Source organism: Geospiza fortis, unplaced genomic scaffold, assembly GCF_000277835.1.
Source record: "Geospiza fortis unplaced genomic scaffold, GeoFor_1.0 scaffold171, whole genome shotgun sequence".
In the NCBI taxonomy this organism is placed as follows: domain Eukaryota; kingdom Metazoa; phylum Chordata; class Aves; order Passeriformes; family Thraupidae; genus Geospiza; species Geospiza fortis.
Genome location: NW_005054313.1, coordinates 6,499,231 through 6,525,316, shown reverse-complemented (window position 1 = coordinate 6,525,316; position 26,086 = coordinate 6,499,231). Strand labels below are relative to the sequence as shown.

General features: G+C 37.4%; 1 protein-coding gene across 6 annotated transcripts in view; it reads right to left on the bottom strand.

Annotated features, from left to right (window-relative positions):
* TCF12 (transcription factor 12) overlaps positions 1 to 26,086 on the bottom strand; it is a 158,708-nt gene that overhangs the window by 102,468 nt on the left and 30,154 nt on the right. For all 6 annotated transcript variants that reach the window (XM_005419669.2, XM_031056011.1, XM_031056012.1 and 3 more), the window contains exons 3-5: positions 16,586 to 16,659; positions 14,595 to 14,663; positions 3,963 to 4,065 (exon numbers count right to left, since the gene is read on the bottom strand). In XM_005419669.2, the coding sequence (XP_005419726.1) occupies positions 3,963 to 4,065; positions 14,595 to 14,663; positions 16,586 to 16,659 (246 nt within the window). The remainder of the gene's footprint in view (positions 1 to 3,962; positions 4,066 to 14,594; positions 14,664 to 16,585; positions 16,660 to 26,086) is intronic.

The following is a 26,086-nucleotide window of genomic DNA, read 5'->3' as shown; positions in this document are numbered from 1 at the left end:
AAATCAGAATAATTTATAGCTCTAAGTACTGTAACAAGTTGCTACTCCCACCTTGTAAATACCAACTGTTGTGTCTTGACTTCTCTGCATGGTCAGTCCTTCCATCTCTTAATGCTGGCCATAAAAAAGCACCACAGCATTACCCAGCAGAACTTGTCAGGAAGAGAAGCAAAGGCACCAGGATGCTAACAGAGGTGAGAGTTACAAAATCACCAGATGGTATGAACTAAACTACTAACTGCAACCTGCAGCAGATCGATTGGAGTCAGCGAGTAAATGAGGCAGATAATCTAAAATCCTCTGATTTCATACATTCAGAATCTCTGATTTCATTGACACTTCAAACCCTGCTGCTAGCTCAGAAACACCTAGATGTAACAGAAACACCTAAAATGTAACCCAATTAAACTTTAAAGGAACTAGTTAAAGAAATAATGAGAAAACAAGGAAATAGATTAGAAAGAACACTTGGAAGAATGATCTCTCTTCCTACTTCAAGAGACTGATTTCAACATGGCAAGCTGATATTCAAGCACTGTTTTTTCACTCACTATTGACTAAAATTTTTAATGACTTTTTGTCATATACAACCTTGTGGAACTGTGCAGTACACAGACAACGAACGTGGAGCACAAAAGTTTGGCTGTTATCCTTTCTACCACTTGTGGAAAGACAGGCACACAAAAGAAAGTAATTCACCCACTTCAAATTTTCAAGACAGACCAACAAAAACCCCCTTTAAGCTATATTCAAGAATAATCTGCTTTCTTTCTTCCCAGTAAGTAGTAGTAAAAAAGCTCAGGAGAATAAAGTCCAGGGAACAGTACAACAGACGATACAATACCACATGCTTGAAGGGTCCTAGCAAAAACTGACCTCTCCTTGCAAGTGCAGAGTACTAAAAGGCAGCATAATTACACAGAAAAGAATCTCATATCCTTGTGAATAGTTTTCTAGAATGTAATTAAAAGAGAAGTGTTGAATAAGCAAAGATTATCAAGTCTAAATGGAGCTACAATACCACCAATATATCTTTGCCTGATTTTCTACATATCTCTATGGATACCAACAGACTATGCTGGTCCCAAGAGGATTCAGTGGTTTTACTCAAAATATAAGTAACTGCCCTTCTTTTTTTATACTACCAAATCAACACGATAATTCTGGAATTCATTAGTGAAGAACACTAACCAATCCAGCATAATAGCTTTACTTCCTCTGCAAAACACTTCAAAAAATATCTAAATGAATATGGAAATGCATCTTTCTGTGGTAAATTGTTCATTATTGAATCATTATCAACTCTTGTTAGACAAAATTTCTCTCTTTTGCAATGTACAAGATCATTAAAATGTTTGAGAGCTCCATCATGAAAGACAGTGGCACTTTATAATCCACTATCTCTTCAGGCAAATATGCTTACGGCTGAACATAATACACAAAACAACAACATCCCCTTGACACACAATTCTTTCTTTTAATGGTACTCTTAAGTGTTGACAGCAATGGTGAAATATGTTGTCGCTCTCTCTTCTTCTTTTTTAATAGTTTTTAACTGTTTCAGAAATGTATTTCAGTTGTGATAAAATTTTGGGAAGGGATGTATTTCTTAGATCTTAGTTGTGGAACCCCAGATGCTCAATCACTGCTATAAGCTAGTGAGATATTTCCTATAAGCTTATCAACTTCCTAGCTTCTTAGCCTCCCTCCATTTCCTTTTAAACTCCAAAGATCACAAAATAATGAACCAATACCTTAAATATCATATGTCTACATTAGCTAATAAAATAAATGTGTTCATTCTGCTTATGGGAACATGTCCACAATTTAATATTAAAAAACTCTATGACATCTTTTTGTCTAAAAAAACTTTAGAAGAATTATAATTTTTCTTTTCAATAATTGATAAATAAACTATAAACACAGATAGTAGTACCACACAGAAAAGCAGTACTCTATGTTTTCATGTAGCTTTTATCATTCCTCTCTTCAAACTTTCACCATCAATTAAAATACAATGCAAAACTGAATGATGTGAAGGTGTAATAAACAAAACTACACTCAATACAGAAACATGATTTTTTTGTTATGACAAGCCAAAACCCACTAGTGGAATACTTTGAAAAGCATACTTTTAGAATTTTGATGTGAACATATCTTAGACATACATATAGAAAGCTTTCTATAATTCTTGACTGCATATAGAAGGAAATTAAGTACTTTTACTCCAAGAAAATAAAATCCCTAAGAACTCTTTGCCGCAAAGCTTTAACAAAACTATTTCAGTTCTCAGCAGCTTTGGGTGACTGACACATACATATCTTGCTATTTGTTAATCCTCTCCACAAAATCATCTAAATAGAGGGTTCTTCTCAAATCTGTATTAATGATGTAATTCTACTATGTCTAATAGAATCATCTGTTCAATAAAAATGAAAAGCCAAGAAGATATAGTTGCCCCAATTTTTTTTTCATATATTTAAAGGCATATATTGTTTAGAAATTGAATGGCTTAAATTAATAACATGAACAATTAATTTGCCTTTGGTAATACGAATGAAAAAAGAAATCAAACTTTGCTATATGTATTTTTGTAAAATAAAATCAGTATCAGCTACAATGCCTAGAGACATTCCACACATGCTACTGATCAAAATACTGGAGAAGCAATTGAAGTCACTTGTCTTTTTAGCTTTCTGCTAAAAAAGAAAGAAGACAACATGTTTGAAAGAGTATTCAGGGAAAGTCTACTTTGCTTTATCTTGATAACTTCTACATTTTAGCTTTGCTGTCTTCAGATAGAAGTGTCATTGACCAATTGACAAGTCCTTTCTCTAATCAAAGTCTACAGAGATGGGCATTTTAAAATTGCCTGTTTTCAGCTTTATATATGAAGTTTCAACAAAATTCTTTGTTTAAACAAAAAATTGTTTTCAGCAATAGCTGAGCTTTGTCTGTCTCTGTTTCAGAGAAAATTAAAGTAGTAAACAAAGACTGAGCAAAGTAGAAAGATTTCCAAAAGAAATTGCAGACCACCAGGATTTGGATTTAGGTAATCCACTTAGATTACCATGGCTATGTCTTAAAAGGACAATACTGAGATCACAAAATAGGTCATGTCTACAAGATGGGGAATATAGAAGTGAAACAATGTGAAATGTAGAAATTCAGAACAAATATTCGGAGTCATCCTGAAATCTAAGATACAAAACAGAAATGGACCCAAGACCATGCATTGCCAAATTAAATACTCTGAAATCAACAGTTTTATGTTCTGAACTGGACACAAAAAAGGAGATTTTTCAACCAATGCCATCAACACATTAGCATGTTTCAGGTAACACAAAGTATAGGCAATGAAAAAAAGGCTCAGTACCTAAGGCCACAATACAATACACCCTTTGCTTGCTTTTTTTCTGGTTTCAAAAGCAGAAAATGTTAAACAGGTCTGGAAGCAGGAGTTTCCGTCTATTTCTTAGAAGTGACAGAGTTGCTAATACAACAAATATCAAAGAAATTAGAAAACTAAAAATAAGAAGCAAGCTCTCAAATTATTACCTGAAGGGAAGCCTACAGTAAATTGGTAGGTAGTTCAAGAATTAAATGTTAGAAAAAAATATATCTTTACATACACAAATAAAAAATTGGTATAAATGTCTTCTCAAACAACATTAAGGAAAAATAACCTTGAAAATAATTTAGAATTTACATCAAAATATATCAGCTTTCTAGATCAACTTAAGAGAATCTTTGTATTTCCTTCTTCTAAAAAGTCCTGGATAATGGGCTTTCTGAGGAACTCACCCAGCATAAAAAGATTTGAATAGGAAAGTCAGTGTTGCTATGAGAAACAGAGCAACTTCCAGATGCTTGACATGTCAGGCCTAGACAAGGGAATGAAAAATGTCTCTTTCTGACCAAAGAGGCTTTGAGGGGATACTCGTAAAGAATTACCTACTTACCCATCAGATTTGAGTTCATGAAAGGTGTCGGGGACAATCCTTCATGAGGCCCTAATCGACTGTCATTCAAGTGATCACTGTAATGAGGACTGTCTGCAAAACCCTAGAGAAAAAAAAAGACCAGAGTATTAAACAGATTATTTGGCAGCCCTGCTAATTGAGTGTAATGACACTTTCCTAATTAAATGTGCAGAGTCACAATTGGTCATTAATCACAAAAGTTGGCTTTCAGGTCTATCTCACAGAAATTACTCTCTGCCCACATATTACTTTCTCCCCATCAAAAAGAAACCACATAGTTTCTTAATAAGCTGTGTCCTCATGGACAAGATTTTTAAAAATTGAATAATACAGAGATATTTTGATATTTGAATCCTCTTAGTGCTAGAAGTCACTAACCACAGAGAGTAAAATTAGTCTGAAGAACTTGCAACTTTTCTTTTCCTAAGCTTTCTTGCTTGCATTAATAAAAGTCAGTAGAAAGTTCAGGAAGAGTCACTAATGTAAGAGAAAATGTTGGTGCAGATGAGCAGAACGAATTCCATTTCTTCTTGCAGCCTGCATTTAATGTTACAGATTAATAAGCATTTTGACATTATCACAATACTAACCAGCATAGCTCACTGACAAAAGGTTTACTTCCATATAGTGATTAAATTAACAACTTTGTCACCCAATTTGCAAACAAGCACTGAAACACTTTTTTGCATTTTTCTGCCATCAGCACAGGCAGCTTACCAGGCTTGGAGCGCCCCTTACACAGTCAGGAAGTACTAGCTTACTGAAAGCTGACACCAAAGGCAGAGGAGATGGAAAACAAAGAAGTCCTTGGATGTAGATATTCTTTAATTAACCCAGTTACGTAAAGCTCTCCTCAAGACATTTTGAAATCCCATCAGCTTTTCCATATAAAGGTATGAATATGCTATTTGCCCTTCAGACTTACCAAATGCACACTGAATCACTTATTCTGTACAAAACATGAAAGACCTGGCACTCAAAATTGTACTTCCTTTGTGGCCAAAGTTTTGAAAAATATTGTGTAAACCTTGTCTTACAATTCACACTTAGTCACTTCTCGTTCAGAAACCTAAAGCTCAGGCCTAATTAAGAGAGGAGGGAAAATTGTTCACAGCTACCAGAAACCATCGCAAGTGCCCTGGGACTATAAAATCATCAATCACTGAACATTTATCATTTCTCCAGACCGCAGGCTCACATTCAAGCCAACATTAATGGGGCTGAAACAGGCCTCCCTATCTTTGTAGGCGTGCTGTCAGTTCTACCAAAGGGCTGCTAAGTGAGGGCTAAAGAACTGTCACAGCCCTGCTGCTGCTTAGGGATGCGTGTCACACTCCTGCTGCTGCTGGGCTGCACAGCAATCCTTCCCCAGACCCAGCTCCCCACTGCAGCTCTGGCTGACTTCATCTGCCTCAGAATCACCAATACACTTGTGATAGGCATCCAGAAACAATCTTAGTGACATTTACAACTTGCTTATGACCACAAGGGTGTCCTCTGGAAAGCATGACCTAGCCCCGTCTGTCAGACAAGCAGCGTGGATCAGCAGCTGCTGAGGAAATGGAGTGGCTCCTAGCTAAGGTCACCACATGTGGTTTATTTTTATGCTGAAATGAAACAAGAAAGAAATTAAATCTGCTGAATAAAGAAACAAAAATTTGCAAATACAGGACCAAAACCAAACCTCCTAAGTAGGTAGCTTTGTATTTGTGTCTCTGTTTTTACTCCTTAACATGGTATTTTTTTAAAAAACTTTTTCCCTAAGATTTTTGCTAAACTTTGTTTTTAAAAGAAAGAAACTATAAAGGACACTATCAGCGATAAAAGAGGATCCATATCTCAGACATTCAGCAAGTGGTGCCCAAACAAGGCCCAGAAACTGCAATCTTTAAGACATCTATATTTACAGAGTAACTAAGATAAGTACTGAAATTATAACACAGGTAAGACTCATTTAATACACAGTTGCACATAATGCAACACAATCCACCTAATGCACAGGACTGTTAATGGTCCTCCCCATGTTAATATTGCATATCCCCTCACAAAATAGAGGGATTGGAGAACTGGGTGGGTGGTTTACACAAAAATGAATATTCTTCCTTCCATCATGAAAATTCCTGTGAAGAATACTTGATATCATGTTCTTTTCATATACCCTCTCAGTTTCCCAGAATGCACTTGCAACCAATTACCATAGCATCCAAGCTGTACTTACACACTACCAGACAAATCAACTACTTCATCTACCTGGAAAATACTCAGGGTTATCCTTCACAACACCAAAGCCATTGAAAACAAAACATTTGGTATACAGGGTGAAGACGTACTAAGGGATATGCAAGCCCTTTAAGTAGAATTGGGCTTTTCTGGACTTGAATGCAATTCTTAAAATTAATTGTATCAGGCATTTCATTATTTGCCACTAGAGAATTCACAATTGTCAAATTGCAGCCTATGCCTTCACCTAGAGTGGACCAATGTAAAGAGGTTTTACCTTGGCCACCATGCCTGACACCAGTTACTCAGTCTCAGGATTCAGTTATGGATTATCAACTCAGGCTACAGAGCTCTGTTTGGATTAGAAACCTTGGGCTGATTCCTACAAACAACTCACCTCCACTAAATGAATACAAAATAACCACAAACACGTGCAGTTTTGATTTAACAACTTTTGCAATTCACAAAAGCAAATGAAGAAAAATCAGAAGAGCTCTAAGGACAGTGATTTAAATTACAGAGTTTTTTCAGAGCATTCTTCACATTTAAGCTGTACTTCAAATAAAATTGCATTCCTCTTACCATTCCTTGCTCTTGCATCTTTATTGTTGACCTACAGAGTAAACAGCAAAGTACTACTACTGGGAAGAGTTGTAACCAACCATGAAGAAATCTTTAGAAGCTTCCAGTAGCTTCTGAAAAGCTACTGGAAGCTTCTAGTCATACAATCAAAGCTCAAAAATGTATTTAACGAATACAATAGTGCAAATCGACAACATCTGCTTATTGCTCAAAGAAGAACACAGGTGAAAGCCTTAAAAAGTCTGGAGCATCAATGAAGGACAGTGGTTTTTAAGACACACCCTACTTGTGTGACTGAGTAATGAAGAGAAGACACAATCAGCTGGCACGTGAACTCATCCCTCATGGCAAAAGCAGCAGAAGGTGGCCGGGAGGGATTTCCATGACATTCTATCAGAGCCCCTTTTCAAATCCATGTTTTAAGCAGGACTCAATAATACATACTGCTAAATTTCATTCTTCCTTTCTCAGAAAGGCAGGAAACCTCAGTTCCTGACAGTTTTGAAGACTAATCTACTGCAGCTCACTTAAATATAGCTGGATTGATACAGACTGCAAGCAGAAAAAGGAACTAATGAGTCATGCCAAAAGTTACTCTCCCCTCTTGGGAAGAGCTATTTGATGGTACATATTCTGTCTGGTGAGGTCATTCTTTGGACCACAGGTGGGCTTCCAAAGCCCTTTGAAGCATTTCTACCTCCTGTTACCTGCAGGGCACGTTTAACACAGAAAGGCTGGAAAGAGACATTCCATGCTGAATACACATGCTCATTTCTGCCTCTGCGCCTCCTCAGCAAACCTACCAATGGATTGCTATACAGCAGAGTGCACACCTGGGGTGTTTAGCAAATAACTGGCAAAAAGTCTACAAAATAGGAGTTACTGGACAAATTTATTTCCTGTTTTAAGCACTTTGTTCTGAAGGGACTGCAGATAGCTGAGGGCATTTTTCTGCTTGCAGAAAACAAACTGATTTTGAATATGATTAGATGACATAGCTGTAAACTCAAAACTGTCTTGCTTGTTCCAACCTCTTACATAGCTATTACAAAAGCAAGTTTTAGCTTTCCCAAAGGAAGACAAAACTTCTCTTTCTGTACTGTTATAGCCCAAATAAAGTGCAAATGGGGTTAACTGTTCCCTTACAGCATTTTGTAATGTTGTCACTGTTCACTTTGCCCAGGCCTCTCCCTGGATCTCACTCTGACTGTTGTTTCTGATCAGAAAGACCAAGTCAGATACATCTACAAATAAAAGTATTGTCCACTAATAATACCTGTGATGAAATGCAGCTGAAAGACTACTACTAATTAGTACTGCAGTTTAATTGAGTAGTGAAGGCACTCCCAACACTGCATGCTCTTTCTTAGTTTTTCAGGGATTTCACTGGATTAGAGTGATGTTCTCTAATAATTCCAATTAGTAAAATCCACCAATTTAAAAATTCCACAATTGTAACATTCATTCCTACCTCTTCTGGGTAAGGTGCCCCAAATGCCCAAGTGATTTAGGCTCTATCTGTATCAGGATTTTCCGAGCACAGGGATGCTAACACAGCCAAACCAATTAAAAATCTGACACTATTTACAAAATCATTAATACTTGCACGCAGGACACCTGAAAATTATCTTCCATAACGTATTATTCTAGAAGACTCAGAAGACAAAATGGAAAAAATCCCCAACCCACACACCCAGAGTAATCACATTGCTTACCAGGCACGTTTATCCTACCAAATCATGAGAGAAGACCTGGCACAATGAGTCTATGCCCATTTTACAAACACAGCAGTAATTAACCTCCTAAAATTCAATGTCTTTCAATGACCATTAAAATTCTGCCATTTTGGTTAAATTTAATTACAGAAGTCACATAAGAACAAGTCAAAAACCTTTCCCAGTTCACTGTCCCCACCCTTTTTCATTGCAGCGGTTCCAGGTTTTCTGTGGGATTAATCCTTTCCCATTTACTTCCCCTTCAAAAACAAAAAACTATTGTCTCTTAGCAATTATTTTCTGAAGTCACATCAGCATTTGTCCATGCATAAGCAAAACTGTACTCCTGACCCTAAATCAAGTTGTAGGGTTTTTGGTTTTATTTTTAAATAACCACAACATCTTGTTTCCACTTCAGGGTAAAATGTGAAAAATGGAGAAGACACTGTCACTACATGGCACACCATTTTCCTATGCATTTATTGAGTTCACACTCAACTCATTGAGTTGTCCTCCCTGTACAATTGACTGCTCCACAGCATTTCATTTGCTCAAGTCCACTAGACTAGAGATAACAGGGGTTTTGTTTGTTTCTCCTCCCTTAGCCCCAAGCCCTCTCCTACACAAGTCCCTGGGAACAGACCAAAATCTAAGGCTCGTAACCAAGCTGCCAGATCACTAAGCACGTATTTGCATTTTAGCAATTTACAATATAGCTCAATTACTGCCTTTAAACTTAAGACATTAAAATTCCACTAAAATGAATGGTTGAGTTCACAGTTTGACGTGGCTGCAGACCAAAAGATTAAGTTTAATGAATGCTGCTTTCAATTCCTTGAGTTTTATAGTTTGGCTGACTTTAAATAACAAATATTAATTGTTTAAAGCTCAGGAATACTGAGGTCCCTTGCAAGCTAAATTTGGCAATGAACTTATGAATCAGGCAACAGTCATCCAAATGACTAATGTGTAAATGAACGAGTGAAGCTACTGCTGAAATCCACTTTATTTTGGATTATCTGGGCCTCCAAACTAATCTGAAAGTTCTACAGACAAACAAGAAGGGAAAAAACACAAGGGCGGGGGGGTGGAGTGAGGAAAGAAAGAAAGATGCAGAGGCGGTGAGCGACAGACGGACAGACCAGAGAGACCGACTACATCCAGGAACACGGCGCTGAGTCACTGACTGAAGGTTAGACAAGAGGTTCTGTACAAAAGCCATACCAACATGTCCTAGTGAATTTAAAAGATTATGGATTCCATGATTCTGAATAATTCCAGAAATACACAACCTTAAAAAAAAAAAAAAAGGAGTATTTTTAGTAATTTAATCTATTTATCTGTCAACAGCTCTTAGAGGAAAGGCTAGAGAACCAAAAACCTGGCTTGGTCTACTGAACACAGAGATCAGGAAGAATGGTGCAAAAATTAAGGTAAGCTAAAAATAAATCCAGAGAGGAGTACTCTTCCTTTTTGCCTCGAGGATCACTTGCACTGTATTCACTGATTTTAACAGAACATCAAGAAACATCACATTGGCACAGGTCACGGCCATAACTCCATTTAAATCATGAACCATCTTACAGCAAACTAGCAGTGGGAACAATGTTGTTTCCAAGCAATGACCAAACTCCTCTCAGGAAGTCTGGAGCAGATGGATGATGGTGATGGGAGTCATCCCACACTCCTTCCATTGTTTCATCCATGTTCCTCTCATTTGCCCACTGCAATCCAAACGCTAAAGGACCAAGCTGAGACCTGTCTGATGTGCCAGGAAACAAACACATCTCCCTCTGCAGGCTCCATGTCTGCCACCTCCCAGCCCCCTAAGAACAGCCAGGACTTCAACCTCATCTCCTTTAGCTGCACGAGAAGCTTGGACAATACTCCCTAACCAGAGGAATGAAAGCAGTTTGCTGATGGAGACCACCCAGTCACACCAGAAACAAGGAGCTTTCTAGCTCCACTTTCCAGCTTCAGTTATGAGTCCCTTTCTGTAACCATCAGCAGGTGTTAACATTCAACTACAATATCCTAAATACAGAAATGCAGCTTTTTGTGTTATTTGGTTACCTACTACCTGCTTTTGCCTTGCCATGTTGTATCACTACTCCAAATTTCACATAATATTGGGACAAGTCAAGAGAGCTTTCCCAAGTAACCTTTTAAGTGTCACCCTAAGTAACATGCTTTGTAACAGAGTTCTAAAACTATTCATTAGCTTCTTTTCCCACTTCTGGTTGAAACTCACAAAACCTGTGTGTGCAGGAATGGAGAACAACTGAAAACACAGTTTATTTCTTTTTTCAAATTTATTTTGAATGTTATTTATTTTTTAATAAACATAATTTTCTCCAGGTCTAAATCCATTTTCAAGAAGTTAAGTTACTGAGTGCCAAATCTGATTTTAAACAGCTAAACCCAATAGCCCGTTACACCTCTCTAAACTCCTGTGAGACAAATATCAACATGATATGCAATAGGACAATTCCCTGGCCACATGGAAAACCAATTTGTGAACAGATTCCAATGCTAATTCCAATGTGGTAGGTAGTTGCAATAAAAACAAAACAAAAACCACAACCAAAAGATCCACTTCTCCAATATTGATGAAATGAAAAATTCATATGATAGAAACCAGATTTTTCTAGCTCTTATTATCTAAGCAATAAACCAGGAGATAAAAATGATACAAGTATAGCCAAAAGACTAACAGCAAATGCTTAAAGAAGATACTTGAAAACCTGACTAAAGCATTCAGAATTTAAAAAACAGAACTTGCTTTGAAAAATGCTGCTTGTAAATCAAATTATAAAGTAGGCTGCATTTGTAAGTGTCCTGAGCACTAAATATGGAATACTTAATTTGGGCTTTAATTCCACAGAGAATCATCATCTACGTTGTAGAATACGTCAGGAAAAGCAAATAACCAGCAGCAGAATCACCAAACAACCTCCCTCCCCCATTAAAAAAAAAAAAAAAATCAGAGGACAAAAAGGACACAAATACAACAGACTTGATAACACTTACTGTGTTTCTGTGTCCCTCTTGTCTTGTTTTGCTATTTAACAGCTTCCCTTCTTGTTATGTACCTGAGATTAAGAGGTATAAAATACTATTTCAAAACCTGCTATCTCATTACTACTTTTTTACTTCTTTGCAAATTAAAAGTACTACTTGGGGTGAGGAGAGTGTAGTTTGGGCATAAAGTATTTCAGATTCCAACTCACATCTGAGTATTTTACATAGAGTAGAGGGAAGAACCTTTTGCCTGATGCTACAAAACCATCTAACCTAACAGTGCTATCTTGATCAGTTCCACTCTGGCTTCAATTAAATACATAGAGTTATGTAAAGGAACAGAAGGATAAGCTGCATCCTCAGCACTGAAGCTAGATTCATGTTAAATCAGGTCAAAATGTACACTCACAGCTTTTAGTGCAATGTACATGGTGCAAATTATTTGAAATATCCGCAGTTCAGATTTTGGAAGAAAAATGCCTCAGCTAATTTATGCTAAATTTTTAACAGTTACAATTATTATGTGTGTATATATAAAAAGGAAATCCATCAAGGAAATGTCTTATGAAAAACATTTCAGATATGCTTGATTTGGAGACTGCAATCTGAACAGATCAAAAACTGACTTGCTCCTTTTATTGCTCCTTTTATGTTATGACAAAACCAAAACAATGAAAGAAAACCTCACAGAGCGTTATTCCTCATGAAACAGCAATCATTAGCCACACCACAAGAACCACTATAACCAAATAAAAAGTTTAATTACTCAAAAAAAGGTGACTATGCTGCTACATTACAAATTAAAACTCGCAAATACACAGGAAAGCTACAAAGTTCAGGATTATCTCACTACAGGGAGACAAAACTTTCAAGTGCTGTAGGGCAATATATTATTGTACAATATATTGTGCAGAAGACATAGTACTCCAGAGTCAAGTACCTCAGAATACGCTTTAAAGAGCTCAGGAGAGCAAGACTTTCAAAAAGCAACTTTACCACCCTCTGCAAAAGACACTAAGAGCTCCCCTTCTAGTGCAAGGCATTATGAACACAGGCAATAACATCTGTAGCTCTATATCACTCAGATAAGGGAGATACTTGCATACATCAACCAAAGATATTCCCTGAAAACCCACCACTGCTGCCATAGAAAGGGAAAAACAAGATGGGAGACTAGGAAGAAAAACAAGCCCCACAAGAGGCTAACTCGGTACACAGTATTGTGTATGGAGTTCAGTACAGCAATTCAAGAGTAAGGGAGGCCATCAGCACATCATAGAATTCCAGTGACTGCTAAGCACCACTCCTGAATTATTCCTATAAACAATAAAGCTTTCCTACTTTTGCCTTCACCTCCGCAATAGAAAAATGAATAATACGAAAAGATTCTAACAAAACAGTTAGCATATGCAAAAAGAGATTTTGCTCCCAGAAGTCACTAATGTCTCAATTTGTACCTTTTCACAAATCTAAGACCATCACAGCAAATTCAGACATAAATACCTGCTGTTCTTTCAGTGTTAGAACACTGTTTAGCATTAGGTAATGAAAAGACAAGGCTCCTATATGAGGTTTTCTCAAGCCTGCTGGGATTCCTCGCCTTAAATGTTACTTCAAGACACTACTGAAGTAAGAATGGTTTAGCTTTCAATAAGGTATTACCAGAGACTCTTAAAATAAGATAAACTGCTATTACATATGAGAGAAGGTTCTTGTCTGAATTAATTATTGATGAAAAGATTAAAACCCATGACAAACACCCAACCCCAAGCACAGGAACATACATCTCGTTTTCACAGTGAAAAGAAATTACCAATATGTTTTCCCCAATTCCCCAAAAAAAACCATGCTCACACCAACAGTCTTCAATAATTCCATGAATAAATCAAAGAGTGGATAAACAAATACAGTAAAGTTTGCTCATAGCAATTTTTTTCAAATAACCCTAACTAAAAGTTAGTGCAGAGTTGCAAAGCAAGTTTTCCATTAAATTGGTAATAAAAGCACAGATAAAATCTGGTGTAAATAAATACAAAATGAACACGCTCAAAAATAACTTAATGTCATAACAATGTAGTAACTATGATGCAATGTAAGACAAAGTATTTTCTGCATAGTTTTTAGAACATTATCACACCCCAGCTCAGTGGCAACAAGTAAGAAAGGAACAGAGAATGAATCGATCATTCTGTGAGGCAGAAATGTATGGTACCCCCTCCTCTATACTAGTGCATGCAGTCAATCACCCTAACTCTGAAGTTATGCAGAAGGAGCAGAAAGATTCAGGGAACTGCACCAAGAACCAACCACAGGTTGGGAGCAGTGACCATATAAACAAAACCCAGTAGATGACAATCCTTCAGCTTGGCTGAACATAGGAGTGGCCTGTAAAATAAAGGTGTTTGCAGGGCAAAGATTAAAAATTATTAAGTGTATCAGTAACTATTTGGAACACAGGAACATGGGGGCAATCAGTTGCATCACTGGGCAGCACACAAGATAAAAAATCCATAAGCTTCAGCACAAAATCCTTGTAACTGTTGCCAAAACTGTAACCAAAGCCAGAAAAAATCACAAACAGCAGAGAGCAAGCCCACCAACAGCTATAAGAACCACGTCCAAAAGGTTGGCTCTGTCCAGGAAATCTAAGCGAAGAGCTGGGGTTGTGCTAGGACAGTACACAGTAAAGGTGGCAAAATATTTTGCCCTATACTTAAACAACTTCCTTATGCACCATTGCTGGCCACAGTCAGAGCATTTAAAATGAACTGAAACAGACCTTCCACAGGATTTGGGAAGGAAAACTATCCTTTGGCCAGTATTCCATCATCTTTTTTCATTAGCCCTCAACAGGTGTGCACTAAACTATCACCAAATTCCAATTCTATGCACTTGAAAACTGCTTCTCTTTCAGTGTCTTTGGAAATTCCTGTCAATAGTGAGCCAGCACTTTAAATTCTTAATAATTTTAACATTATGTTGTGACCTTTAACAGAAAACTCTAGTAGCAGGCTCCACATGGACTTAAAAAAAAGTTGAAAATCACACACAATATAAAAAGAATAAGTGGTACCTCTTGAGATTTCAACTTTTCTATGTCTGTGGAGAGGTCTGAGCTTTTCCCATGAAGACTGCCATTTTCCTGTAAACAGACAAACAAGTAGTAAGAACAATTAGGACAAGAATAACATTCTACATTGAAATAATGGGGAAAAGCACTGGATTAGAAACCTGAACAACTAAGACAATTACATCTTACTTAAACTGTGTTAAGGACACAAGGAATAACCTAGAAATGTAAAAGGCTGTGTATGATTTGCCCTGCCTTCTGAGAAACCAATCTATACTCTCACAATACAGAGCCACGCACTCATTTTGCTCTTTCTCAGAGACATCTGGTCTAGCAGCACATGTAGGAGTAGACAGAAGTTATCGTTATTCAAAATCCTGAATTAGTAATTTGCCTCATTAGTTGAAAGAAAACCAAAAACTAAAGACCATACATCATAGCCAAAATTTATGCATGCAAGCTTGATTTAAACTGGTAAACAAAGTCCAGTGCTTTTTCAGTGAATTCAGAAGTGAAATTCCTGTGTTCTACTTTTTTTGCAGAAGACACCAGCCACAAGACAAATTACTTTGTGGCTCTTAATCTTTACCAATTCTATATACAGAGAATATGTATTTCTAGTGTTCACTTTTCTGGGGAGAACACAGGAATTAAGTTTTCCTGTGAAAAGGAATTAAGTTTACTTTAAAAGAAAATTCTTGTCACCTAAATGACATTCCAGATTACCATTCTTTATTGCCTCATTAAAAAACCAAACAAAAAAACCTAACCAAACAAAAAAAATCCCACAACGAAGACACTGCCTTTACACTATTCAAATATTAGCTGGCTGATCCTCTACCATGCAAAAAATTGAGATTAATGCAGCCACACAGCCAATAAATCACAGGCTCAAATTCCAGTTAGGTCAGCTTAACTCATAATCGATTAAAATTGATCAGCAACATAAAAAATGAGAGTCAAAACACCAAACACATGATAAAAACATGAGTTACATAAAGCTGCATAGTAAGGTTGCATTTCAAATGTAGAGGAGGCCTTTGAAGGTTCAGCTCCATGCCCCAGGTTACACAGGAAGTTTTAAAGAATGTGGAATTCCCATGTTGCACAGAAATATTTCTTCCACACAAAGTACTTCCAAATTTATTGTAATTTATTTACTAATGATCAGTAGAAAAATCAAGACTTCATGAGAAACCTTCCTACTTCTGTCTTCCAGAGTAAGGCAGAGGCTGTAATAACACCCAGTGAGCCAAACAAGGTCTTGCAGCCTACCCATCTCATTCCACAGCACAGGAAAGCTGCAAAGGGGCAAGTGCTAGCACAGTTCTGACTCAAAGGCACTGAAATCAGAACATCAGGCTTGCTCTGTATATCTAGTTCAGGTACCTAGCTCATTGGCCTTTTAGGGAGTAAATATTCGTACAAAGAAAATGGAGTAGGTGAAAGGGAACGTGACGAACTAGGGGTAAGCTTGCTTTGACCATTGCATTTAGTTTGAAAAGGGTCATGTTATTTTAGGATATCAGATAGTAGCAAGAACCTTCAGCTCAGTAAGTGGGATGGATGAGGCTGGAACAAGAACAGGAGGAAAGTATTTAAAAAGAAAAGCCTCTCTCCAACATCATGACACAGCACACACTATAGCTGGTTAATGTTAACAGAGAGGCAAGTGTTCCCTACACTTGGCCGATAAACCTGCTCCTAAGTAACATGACTTCTACTTCCAATTTCTGACTGTTTGTTAAATAAAATACATGCTCATCATTCAAGCATACATATAGTTTATTTTCATGAATTCTAAGCCTATATATTTTTTTAGTCTTAGAAATATAAATTGATGCTGTAGCTTCTCAAAGTCATTAAAGTCTCTAAAAGGTCCTAATCTGTATATTTAAAGGAGTTTCCCTTCAAAAACTTCGCCAAATCATCTGCTGATTTGCTCTGTACATTCCCATGAACTTTCATTATGAATTATTAGGTGGGTATCTTACCCTTGAAGATTCATATGAAGGACTTGGCTGACCGCTTGTTCCCCAGGATGTGGCACCTGTTCGCTCATCCATACCTAGCAATAAAAAGAAAAATACAAACCTGTAAGAAATCTTAGCAAAAACAATGTTTTCTGATGCAACCTGCAAAAATATTCATCTGCTTCCATACACTCTAAGTAAATTCATCTGCTTTCATATACTTAAAGCAGTGTTTCTAAAAGCAAAACTTCAGATGAACAGCTTCCTTATTAATTAAGCTGGCTACAGAGGAACCTGTTCATTTGGACACCTGCAGCTGCTGAAAACAGGAGCATAAAAAGCCAAGAAATTTGCCAATCTGCTGTCTGCCCAATCCAATCCATAAGAAATTAGCATGAGTAACAAAACAAGCACAACGATGTGAACATCATGGCTTTTTGAGCAGCCCGATTTATCTGCATCTCAAGCAAGCACTGAAATATTGCAGCACATACTGTGAAACACATACTTGTTAGCTACTCTTTGCTCTTGTATCTTGCTTAAGTATTGTAAAATGTGCAAAATTATTTCCCCTGCTTGGCCTTTATGTGACACAGAAGATATTTTAGCATAATGGGGAAAAAAGGCAAGACAGACTGGTTATATTTCAATGGCTTAAAAAACCCACAGAGAATCATGGTCTCTGCACTACTAAAACAGTAATATTTTTTACACTCTGTAACGGTTCTTTTAGAATCAGTTCCCTTTATGCAAATCCAGGTTACAGCTCACAAGAGAAAAGGGAAGGAGAAGATCTTTAAACACTGTATCAGAATATTGACTCCATGTATTACCCAATTTCTATCCAAATTTAATCGGTCTAACCACCTATACACCACATTCCCAAACAGCTAATTGCAAAAACACCTGAATTCCTATAGCAAATTCCTTCCCAGAGGATAAGGCTGTGACTATTCTAACAATTAGGTTCCTGATTATCTGCTTCACAAGACATTTCTTTGTCACATGTGGAACACATCCATCCTAAACTGCAGGCTTCCAAGCACTCTGGCCTACAAAATGCAACTCATTACGTTCCTGTCACACAAACTTTTCTCATAAAGAGTTTTGATATAAAGCATAAATTCTTTATGTGATATATACTATAAACTATTTATGAAGTTTTATAATGTCATAATTTATAAATAAGAACTAAGTGTCCCAATTTATAAATAAGAGTAGAGCGCAAGCTACTCCATACAGTCATCTCTAAACCCTAACTTTATATTGCAACTATAAAATGTTCATGCATATTTCTCTTATGGCCATACTGCAAAATCGAAAATGTAGACTGATACTGTAAATAACTACCTATGGATTGTTACTATTCTAATCATTATTTCCTTAAGAAATGTGCTTTATGAAGCTATAAAATAATGTTTTGACAAAGCCTACAAAAAGGAACGTTAAACTGAAAGTACAGTAAATCACTCAAATAAAAACTACAGACACTTTTTGTGCACTGCAGGAAAGATCCTCAAGGTTGAAGAAGGCTCTTTGAAAATGCAAAACCACCACTATCTTGAGCCAGCAGTTTGGGGAAGTTTACTGCATTTTGCAGCTGACAGTATTGTTGTTGTTTCATTGTAACTGGTCCAGGAGCTGAGTAAAGAGTCGTGGCTGGCACTGACAAAGGCAAAAGTAATCTTTTGGCACAATTGACTCTTTTCTGCCAGAAACAACAGTGCCAGTAATCCAGTCATTATCATAACAAGTCTTCCATTGCCTTCGTTTCCAAAGAGACATATGTGGGGTGAGAAAAGAAAAATATCTTACTGCAAGACCAAGTCCTTGGGAAAGTTTAAGATACAGTAGGTTATACCAACCCATTTCAGGAGATATGTGACTAGATAATGGTTATGCATAGAGTGTTCAGATGCTAAGCACTGAAACATGCTACTCATATGAAAATTTGAGTCAGTGGGACATAAGGACTTATGTTATGGTTCTGCTTAATCAGCACATGTACAGCTAAAAATTCAAGTATTTTAATTCTACCATTTGAATTATGCAAATAAGTTGTTTAAAGAAACTGTTCTAAACCAAAACGTAACTGCTTCAGATAAGGAAGAAAACTAATTTCTGACTAGTTCCCAGAATTCTTTTTTTTCTAAAAAAGTCCAGTACAGTTTACTATTCTAGCTAACTTCCCTTTTCCTGCCAGGTGTCTTTTTCCTCCTTTTCATGCAGCATTTTTCATCCTTATAAGCCCCAAAAAGGCTTACATGTAGACCTATCTCTTACACAAAATTTTCACACAAGGAAGATGCTTTCACATTTTAAAAGCTCTGTGAAGGCTACAAGAAAAAAGGAATCATGTATTGCACACAGAACACCAGCACTCTGACTTACTGCTGCTTGACATCTGGATTTGATTTGGAATGATACCCCTGCTGCCCTTGGTCTCCATCAACATGAGACACCCAACAAGTGCTGCCCCAGCCTGCCAGCAACACTCAACCAGGAAATCAGATGTGTGTCACCATGGTGCTCAAGGAATCTGTTCTGCTTTGTACACTAATGTGTTTCCCATGGGTGACAGATGAAAACCACCCAAATGTAAGATGGGACAAAGACCCAGACCATTCCTAGCAGGATGGGCACAAACAAACAGCACATATTTTAACAAGCCAAAAGTAACTACATGACTGAGCCAGGACCATCAGATTAACTTTTAAATGTAAAGCCCCTGAATTGGGGAACACTTGGTAAGAAAGAACATGGGAATCATCTATGATAGTAAATTCAATAAAGTCTCAAAGCAAAAGTGTCATGAAAAGAGTTCCAGTGTTTTCCTGGAAAAGGCAAAAGACAAGAGAGGAACTAGGGGGATCATCACCTTTGTATAACCCCTTCCACAAGGCAATGCAGTGACCAATTCCAGTATCCATTAACTCATCATGGATGAATTCATCATTAATTAATCAGGGATGCTAAAGAGCATAGGAAAGCTGTGACAGTTAGCAGAGCACTGAAAAATGTGCAGGGCGAACCTGCAGTATCACAGCCTCTGTAGGTAAAGAAAAAAAAAGGTGGAAATTGAACTGTATTTTTATAGAGGTCCAAAAACACAGACACATGCATTCGTGCAGATAGGAGTAAAACAAGGTTCTACCCCCACTTCCTTTTTTTAGTAGGCATTGAGGACGGAAAGTAATTGAAATGACTCATATTTCATAGTTCTCAATCAAAACTGACTACTTCCATAGCACATATGCTGCAGTTTAATTAGGGAGTAACTCTCTTAAGTGTGATGTTTGTTTGAGCAGGTTCAGCTGGCAGTCTGGGGCTGGGCTGGCTCACAGGGCAGCTCCACAGCACTGTGTGTCCCAGCGAGGACACTCCTGACCTCGGCCAGCCGAGCACGTGGAGCACGGCCCAAAGCCCAGAGCATGGACAGCCTGCAGGAAAGGCTGTGTGTCCTCGTCCCAGGAGAGGCCGTGTGTCCTCCCTCCCTCAGGGAAAGGCTCCGAGGCCTCGCTCCCTCAGGGAAAGGCTCCGAGGCCTCGCTCACCTCGGCGAGACCCGGCCGAGCCACGAGGATGCTTTCTGCATTGGCTTTCTGGCTTTATGCATGGCAGTCTAAACAGGCTTTGTTTAGCGTCACTTTTACGATGCTGCTGTGAGCATTTCAAGCTATTCTAGAAAAAAACCTGAAGAAACCTGTTGCCTCATTATTTCAACATATGTGTTCATTCTGAAGAAACAGATCCAAACATTCATCTAATAAAAAAAAATTGGATCTTACAATCAAACTGAAATGAAGGTTGCTCTTGGTGGCATAAGACAAAGAAGACTATATTTAAAACTTATTTCAAGAGACACAGGCTCTAATGTTCGTGTAAACACTATAATATACTTTATAGGGTTACCATCTGCTATGATGTTGATCAAATAAATGATTTGACAAAAAAAAATCACATTGTAGATTGTTATACTAGGTACTCAAGGTATGAGTTTCTATCTTTTATAGCTTCTTTATCCAATTTTGTTTCAGAGTAATGATATTCCTTCAGATAAGATTCAACATCTGAAATCAATTACAAAAAAACCTACAGCACAAACCATAACAGCACTGATTGTGTTTTGCATGTCAGACACACAAACATCTCAATCTACCATTAAGCCATATATTGCAAACGTCTATTGTGAAGTATGATTCCAATTATTACCCAAAATTATATTTTAGGTCTAGACTTTCTCATAAGGGGATGAAAACAGTAATAATATTTGATGGAGATTTGGTATACTCAAATATTTTAACTTTCAATAGCTTAAGACTAGTTCTCTTGTTGTTTTCAATTAAAACTTTCTTTTTTTATACTAGATGTAATATTTTCAATAATATAATAAAACCATTTATTTGCTAACAAAGAACGCAACATTCACAAGTCAGATAAATAAATAAATGAAGACAAGACAAAGTTCTAATGTTTATTACTAGGGAGTGGGAAAAAACACGGATGATAAGAGGACCAGAATGACACTAAAAACCAAAAGCAGCTTCGACAATAGATACAACATGGTAGGCTTAAAATATCCAAAGCTGACAAAATTAATCAAATTGAGAAGAGAAATGAAAGGCAGCTGACCTATCAATAGTCTAACCACTGAAGTATCATTGGGATAAACTCAGATGCAACATTTTAATTAGGTAAAAGACAAACCACTTTAATTTCAAACTACATAAATAAAGAACTTTCTCTCCATCCACCTTCCACCATAAAGGAAAAGAAAGGGGAAGTGCAAGCATGGAGGGGGACAAAAAAAAAATTCAACTCTCAATTCAGACTGTTTCTTGAAGAATGTACTAATCGTCTTGCAGCATCTGGATACAAAGTTCCCCCGCATCCCTTCAGATCAAAAAGCGAAGTTGCTCCCCAGTAACAAATTTGCTTATCAGAGGCACCAGTGGGAGTCGCAGAGCATCCTTTTGTGTACCTTTGCTCCAGAGAAAACCCATGGAAGAGCTACAGATATGCCATGGAAACACCATCTTGATTCTGTCATCTGGACTTTACAATTACTTCAGGAAACTTCCCAAGATAATTTTATTAAATTGCACAATGCTGCTCACTCCGCTCCCTGTATTGAGCCGTGGCGCCACAGATTGAGCTCTTAACCCACTGCACAGTGTAAAAGTGACATTTCTACTGGGCTTAACTATCAGGTTTCATATCTTTCCCCACCTGCCCAGCAGGTTCATGGCCATGGGAGTTGAGATCTTAACTACCAGCCTCTAATGGCAGGGATTTAAGAAGTGCAAGGAAGCCCTGCAGAGAAGACCCCTTGAGGGGACATTGGTTACCTCAATTAGTACCCACAAAACACTGGCTTGCATTTGAATATTAATCTTTGCAAAGATCAGTTTGTAATATCTGTTTGAAATATCAGCTGTGATTATTAATAGTGGTAAGTAAATTCATTTTCATTTTTGAAACATTGCTTATCGTGGAGATTCCCAGAACATGATTATCTGACAGCAAAGAATAAATATCCACTATGCCTGTCATTGTGGAAATTATTTGAATAATAGTAAGAAGATATGCTATACAAAGTTGATTTCTCTCTAAAGAACAGGTAATCACAATTAAAACTTCAGAAGAACAAAATTATTCAAGTTAGAGGGAGGTACAGCAAGTACACAATTTACCTGGACAATAACCAAGACTTAGACCAATATTGCCACTGGCAGGTATTAAAAATTAGTTGTAACTTAATACATCATCAAATTGAATTCTCCCTGTATGTAAAACCTATACTTTCATAAAATTATTTGCAAGAACAGTATTTCCTCTGGAAGAATAAAACTTTGGGGTGTATGCCAAAAAAACTTTCCAAAACAACAAAAAACACTGTATAAATTCCAAAGAAAACGGGAAAAAAAAAACCTTGCTGGTTCAGGAAAACTGAAGAAAAGTCTGAATTTGTTTTAAAAGTGTCTATTAGCATCAAGTCAGTACTGGCAATACAGTTCCTGTACAACTATCATGTTTTAGATTTGTTTCAACTCATTAGCTAAATATAATTTGCTATGAAAAAAAAAGCAATTACTACTTTTAACTCGATTTCACAAATAATCCTATTCATTTCTTGCAATGAGACCTATGTATTCTGTATTCCGTAAGAACAACACTGGGTTATAAACTCCTGTAAGCGCACTGCCCTTACCGAAATATCAGACTACCTGCTTCTCTCTGCTCATATTCTCTGCTTCCTAGACTCTAAATCATGTCCCCAAACACGCCAAGTGACCTGCCATGACCGGACACTTTAAATACAATGCAACCCACTCAAAATCAAATTGGAACTGGCATTTCCCACACAAACTGTACTAAACCAGAAAACTGCACATTGCTATGTGCATCTTGCCAGAAAAGGTACAGCAGGTACTGTTCAAAGAGGAAAGCATATTTATAATACTGCATGTAACAGGCATTTGTTAGTTGTGTATAGATATTCAGACTGTTCAAGCATAAGTTAATGACAAAAACTATAAAAAATAGCATTTAAACTAATAAAAAAAGGAATTTTCCACGGAGGTGCTCAGAGCACTACACAGTAAAGCTATTCTTTACACATACACACCGCCAATTTCCCTGTATTAATACAGGTTTTAATACTACTCTTGGATCCAATTTAAGGTTAAATTTTTTTTAAAAATTAAAATGCTAATATTAATAAATTATCCTGTATACAAATAATATTTATATGTGTGCCCACAGAGTATATTTTGAAGCCTCCCTGGTCACAAATGTGAATAAAGTACACCAGCTTAGAGATTAAGCCTTTAGCAGGGGCACAACCCAGAGCTTTTATTCACACACAAACACACACAGTTAAACTGCTATTAAATTGCATCATGCTGCTTATTCCCTTCTCTGTGCTGAGCCATGGAGTATCAGGCTGAGCAGCTCTAACATGCAAGTCTCAGCCCTCCAGTACCAGCTATCATAATAATCCTTTCTACTGGCAAATGTTCCTGTGGTTACTTCAGTTATGACTCAACTGCTTTATATAACCACACACTTTCAAATACATATATACACATATATATTTTTATATACACACCAAATCAAGGCCAGTGTCACAAGACTGCACACACCAGGGCAAAAATATTCTAATACAGCCTCACAGGCAACAGCTACTGTTACCAACTGTATAACAACACAACTGTACAGAAAACTGCCAATTCAGGCACCAGAACACAATTAATGTGAGTTACACCGTGTGTAACTGAGGTTCTAAGTCTCATGAGCAAAGAAAACATGGCAAGTGTGACAGCTTTCCTAAGAACATGTCTAAAAATGTTAAGAAAAAGTATTTTTAACCATTTACTGTATCACAAGGTGTCCGGCAAATTTTGACTCTCTTGAAAACAAATTCCAAGATCAACCTGAGTTCAGTATCCTTTCATGGTGTTGATGATTGCCATGTATCTTTATACACATACAATTAAGATAACACAATTGCAAAAAATTAAAATTACTTTGTTGATATTTAGAAGATCATTAATACCTTAACACTAAAATCTTTCAAGAGAAAAAGACCCTCTGACATATCAAATGGGGGGGAACAACTGAAAATGTTTTTGAGAAACAGCATATATTTTGACTTTCCAAGTTCATGAAGGTGAACCAGTGGAGAAATCAAGCATCAGACAAAAACCTTGGAATTTAGTGAGGCAGAATTTTGAATCTTAAGTATAAAGTTTTAAGTATAGGCAAGAGAATGCCAGAGTAACTCCATGTTTACAATAATGTGACTGGAAATAAAGGCTCTTACAGATAGACTGTCAAGATCACAGAAGCCTGAGAGTGAACTTGAGAAGATCTGGATCAAGCCACTTCACAGAAGCATGTGGAAGAAAACCTAGACTTTGCCAAGGTACACAGCACCTCTGTATCTGATTTTTGGCAACCCTACAATACTGAAATCAAAAGTCGTTTACCAGTAGCATGGCATCTCAGCCTCTCACATTAAAGCAATGCACTAACATCTTACATTTTTCATAAAACAAAGCATGTAGAATACAAACAAGTCTGAAAGGTTTTTAAGTTTGCCTCTAGACAGGCACATCCTCAATGAGATGATTTCTTACACTTTCTTGTTTTAAAGAGCACATCTAAGTCAACTGCAGGAATTAACTCTCATTACTAAGCAAAACAGAAATTACACATCAGGGTTGTGTGACCTTAAGTTTGTGATGAGAGAATTCTGGTTCTTTCAATACAGCTGGGGGAAAGTGTTTATTGTATGAAAATTTCAGCATTAAACACCCTCTTCTAAGTCTGAAAACAAAGCTTATCTGCTCGGTATTTAAACAGGGAAGAACACTTAATGGATAAATGCAAGCACTGCACATCTGCTCACCTAAACAAGAGCTGTGGTAGGATAGCTCTAAGTTAGATGTGGAAAAAACAATAGAAGAAATATAGCCAATATTGACTTACTAGAACCTGGCTCCCTTATTTCTCCCCTCTTTTGCCAAAAATCAAGAAGAAATCCTCCATCTTCAATCAAGAAAGAAGCTTTTACGAGATTAGGGCTCCACCATTTGCCCTGCAGCACAGTGAAGTGCCTTCCAGTTTGTCCAAGGGAAAGGCTGCACCTTCCTCTCTCAGTAAAAGAGCTGCCTAGGGCAAAATGTATTTTCTTCTATTATTTTAGGTATGGAGGGGGAAAAAAAGGGATAAGGTAAACTATTAAAAAATTTCTAGAAACATCTCTACTTGCATTTATATGACTGAAAATTTGAGCTGATGGAAGTCAGCATCAGCCTGCAGTGTCAAGAACTACTTTTTCCAGTATGCAATTTGTACCAACAAGTGCTTCCCCCTCCATAAGGGAGTTGGAATGTAGTAAGGCTCTGGCCAGATGTTCTCCTTCTGCAGAGGTCCAAAAGCAACAGTTCTCAATAATTCCATTACTTCCATAAGTCAAAGCCAGAATCCAGTCTGAACAAACGGAGATCTGGCACAGCCTGTGCTGCTAGCAGGGCCCTGAGACACCTTAAAAAACTCAAAAAAACCCACCCCAAGAAACCTTTACTTTCTCAACACTGAGACATTTCTTCCAACAGCTTATTAGACAGAGCTTTTACTGGTATTGTTAAATCTCATTCTCAAATTAAGAAAAAAATATGTTCTCTGACAAAGGAGAGAAATCTGTTTTTAAATGTGCCAGGTATCATTACATCTGCTCAAATATTTGCTGAATCAAGCTCCTTGCTGCCTGGGCTGTTAGCTGCCTCCTGAAGCAAGCAGGCAGGCTTTGTGTTGACAGCTCCTTTAGTGTGAGTGGCAGTAAATGATGGTGTGCCCACAATGCTGGAAAGCTGATATGATACAGTTCAGTCTCCTGCATCAACAAACAAGGTGGAAGGATGACTGGGGCCTGATGTTAATGGGCCTTGTGCTAATACACAGCAGCACTGCAGCAACTGAGATGTCTGAGGGAGCCTGGTTCATCTTCCATCCCCAA